The following is a 3,462-nucleotide window of genomic DNA, read 5'->3' as shown; positions in this document are numbered from 1 at the left end:
GGTCAATCGAATTTGTCTATTGAAGCTTTCCGGCGTCCGAACACATACATATTGATTAAAAACCCAGTGTCATTGCCGAATAGGGTTGCACGACGTGTCGTGAAGGCTGCTGCTCCAGTTGGAATCTAATTGGTGAACCCGACGTGGAGGCCAACGGTAAGAGAGTCGATATGTAGCTCGAGCTGGAGGTGTTGAGCGGTGGTAGGATGGAAATACTTTCCACACATAACATCCCGCCACTTTCCATCTATAAATGGAAAACCGAGTGTGCCAGCCCGAGTATTTCTTTAAATGTTGAGGTTTTGAGTATGAGAAGAAATGGTAACTGTGAGAGTGAACGGTAACTGCAAGTAGCCGTTAGTGCACATATTTACTTTTGCTTTCAGTGTCAGTCTTCAGACTTTGATATTGGAGTATGCACCTTGACAGTCAAGTCGAAGATCATAGCGTTGCAGCACGATTTCTATCTCGATTTAAGCAGTTTGGTCAAAGGTAGGCCTTGAATTTCGAGGTGTTCTTAAAAAGTTTGGGTTTATAATTTTAAATCTTGATGAGAGATATTGGGGCAGATTAAAAAATGGGATAAAACATTTTTTTTTAATATGTTTGGGTGAATTTGATTAATGTTTAATAAATAAAAAAAACAAAGGGGATCTTTTCCAAGGAATTGTTTTTTTTTTAAAGTGCTTATTTTTTTTCTTTCTTCGAAATTGCTCTTCGGATCTGGAATAGATCTGGTTTGTTGGAGGTCATTTTTGTGTCAATATGAACAATCAAATGGCAGAGGCCTATCTGAATGAGAGAAATAAGCTCGATGGTTCCAATTACTCCAATTGGAAATTTAAGTTGCAAACCCTGTTGGAGGGGAAAAATGCATGGACGATCGCAAATGGTGATGAGTTGAAGTTGACCCTAGCTATAGGTGGAACAACAGCAACAATCCAAGACTTGGGAAAGAGGGAGAACAAGGCAAAAGTGCTCCTCAAATTTTCTGTGAAAGATTTCATTATTCTTCATGTTCGAGATTGTAAATCTACAACAAACATCTGGACAACTCTCAAAGACTCGTATGAGATCAAGAACACAAATCGCCTACTGTTTTTGGAGTGCAAGATTCTCTCCATTAAAATAGAGGAGAATGAATCAGTAACAGAATTCATCTCTCGTATCAAGGAGCTTAAGACTAAGCTAGGCGACATTGGTGAAACAATATCAAACACTGATTTGGTCATGATTACCATGAATGGTATGACTAACAACTATTAGATGTTCATCACTAGGTTGAATGCGAGAGAAAAAGTCCCCAAGTTTGAAGAATTGATAGGGATCCTAATGCTGGAGGAGGAAAGGTGGATGACCCTGAAACCCCAGAGCTCAGATCTTTCCCTAATGGCAAAGAAGAAGCCCTTCAAAGGAAACACAAATGCAGCACACAAAAGCAAAGGAACCCCACAAAGAAAGCCACCTCCATCTCAAGGTATGTCTTGTTGACAAGGTTAATGCTCTTTGCAGATAGAGACAATCCCTCTAGCCCAATGAGTGGGTCTAGCAATTGAAGGGACAACCAACTAGACATCTTCCTAGATTATGATTGAAAAATAGAACAAGAGAGAAGGCCTACCTTGCTCTGATGCTAATCCAATTTCCTTTGTTGCGATCCTCGAACCACTTGTGTCAGGTTTTGTTCCTGCTTCTTTCAAGGCTTATGTACCTACACAAATGACCAAGAGACAATAAAGCATGCCAAAACCAATAACAAATCCAATAACAATCTATTTAGTTGATCAAAGAATTCCAAACAAATACATACATGAACATATATATTTGGAAGATGAACCATCAGTTGTATTATTATTTTAAGAATAAAGGGGAAGCTTACAACCATAGCCTTGATGTTGAAAGGCTCTCCTTGAGTGGTAATCTAAGTCCAAGCCAAGAAACTCTCCAACACTCCTTCTCCAAGTCTAATGAATAACCTTTAAGCGCAAGCTTAGCATAGGGGTGAAAATGGACATAGATCAATTATTTGGGAATGCTAGAGGGGGAATTTATAGGTTGGGAGAGGGAGTTAGGCCTCCTCCAAAGATAGGATTAGGCTCACATCTCAAGAAGGTATCTCATAGGGATGAGACCAAGAGGTCAAATTAGGAGAATTCAACCTCACCTATGCGAAACCACCTCCAGCTCGCCACTCTGGAAGCTTCTAGATCACGAGCTTCTCATCCTCTTTGGTAAAACTTCATTTTTGAGACCATCACAAGTATGAGAGAGAACAAAGCGATGCCATCGCTAGCTTAACAAGGTGCAACATACGATCATCATGGTTTTGAGCTTCATAAGGGCGATGACCCTCATTTTAGGGTTTCATGAGCCATTTCTTCAGCGAAAGCTTTGGATACTTTCCAAGCAAAAGTTAAAGGAGGGATCTGAGTTGTATACATGGATGAGTATACTGTATAATGATCATGTTTCGGGCACTTTAGGGCATGTCACAGGGAAGTGCAAGAGGTGTGACAAAATAATGTGTAACAAATGCCCCCTAAAGCATAAACATAGAATGAGGAATGATGATTGAGATGCTTTATGAGCTTTTGGAAAGGACGAGGACACGCACTGTCAGGAGACCTGAAAATCAAGGATGCATATATATATATATATATATATATATATATATATATATATATTTGAAATCAAGACATGAATCCATGGTGCTGGCTCGAATCACCTTGCAGGAAACTAGACGGCTGCAACAAGGGAAAGATGAGGGTGCAAGCATCCAAGATCTGTCTTGAAAGGAGCCCACAAAATAGTATCGATGACTTCTCCGAGGCGATTACTGATGCCGACTACCTGCAAGCGGAGGAAGGGAGATACCCAGGACGAGATCGAAGTCTCTATGCTATTGGGAGAACAGATCTCGGGCCACGGGCAATGTTAGAGTCTGGATCTGGAATCAGATCTACATTTTTTGCCGTGGATTTTTCTTCCCACTGGTCTGACATGGCTTGGATCCTCAAGGAATGGCTGCTCCACAGCCTTGCTCATATGATCAAGGCAGAGATCGATGCATCAGGCCTTCGATGACCAGGAACAAGTTCTCAGCAAGATCCAAAGGGGCGGTCGGAAAGCACGACAACTTCTCAATGCCTGCACCCTGGTGGAAAGGAATCTGGCGTCGTGACCAGGTCTTGCTCCACAGACCTGATGCAGATCTGATCGAGTCGGATCTGGCAAATGGGGCAGATTTGGAATTAAATGACCATTTCCAAATATTTGTTAGAACACCCCAGGGGAACTCAACATTGGTATGGGTTTCAACTACAGATAGTGTAAGAGATCTGAAATACATCATTGCCAATCAGATCGGCTACCCGGCTGGCAAGCAACACTTATTAACAGGGGGCAGATCTCTTCAGGACTTTCGATCCATAAAGGATTACAACATTAAGCCAGGATCTACAA

General features: G+C 41.5%; 1 protein-coding gene across 1 annotated transcript; it reads left to right on the top strand.

Moving 5' to 3' along the window:
• The first annotated feature begins 765 nt into the window (after positions 1 to 765).
• LOC149173734 (uncharacterized) lies at positions 766 to 1,266 on the top strand. The gene has a single exon (XM_089426814.1). It carries the CDS (start codon positions 766 to 768, stop codon positions 1,264 to 1,266), a length of 501 nt encoding a protein of 166 aa, XP_089282940.1.
• Positions 1,267 to 3,462: the final 2,196 nt, after the last annotated feature.

Source organism: Pinus tabuliformis, chromosome 4_2 (genome assembly GCF_031772625.1).
Source record: "Pinus tabuliformis cultivar Carrire ecotype Pingquan chromosome 4_2, CPIR1, whole genome shotgun sequence".
NCBI classification, from domain to species: Eukaryota; Viridiplantae; Streptophyta; class Pinopsida; order Pinales; family Pinaceae; genus Pinus; species Pinus tabuliformis.
The sequence above is the reverse complement of the archived record's forward strand: the minus strand, read 5'-3'. Positions and strand labels throughout refer to the sequence as shown.

Excerpts from the sequence above, each read along its gene's own strand:
- LOC149173734 (XM_089426814.1), top strand. The coding sequence starts at position 766 with ATGAACAATCAAATGGCAGAGGCCTATCTGAATGAGAGAAATAAGCTC.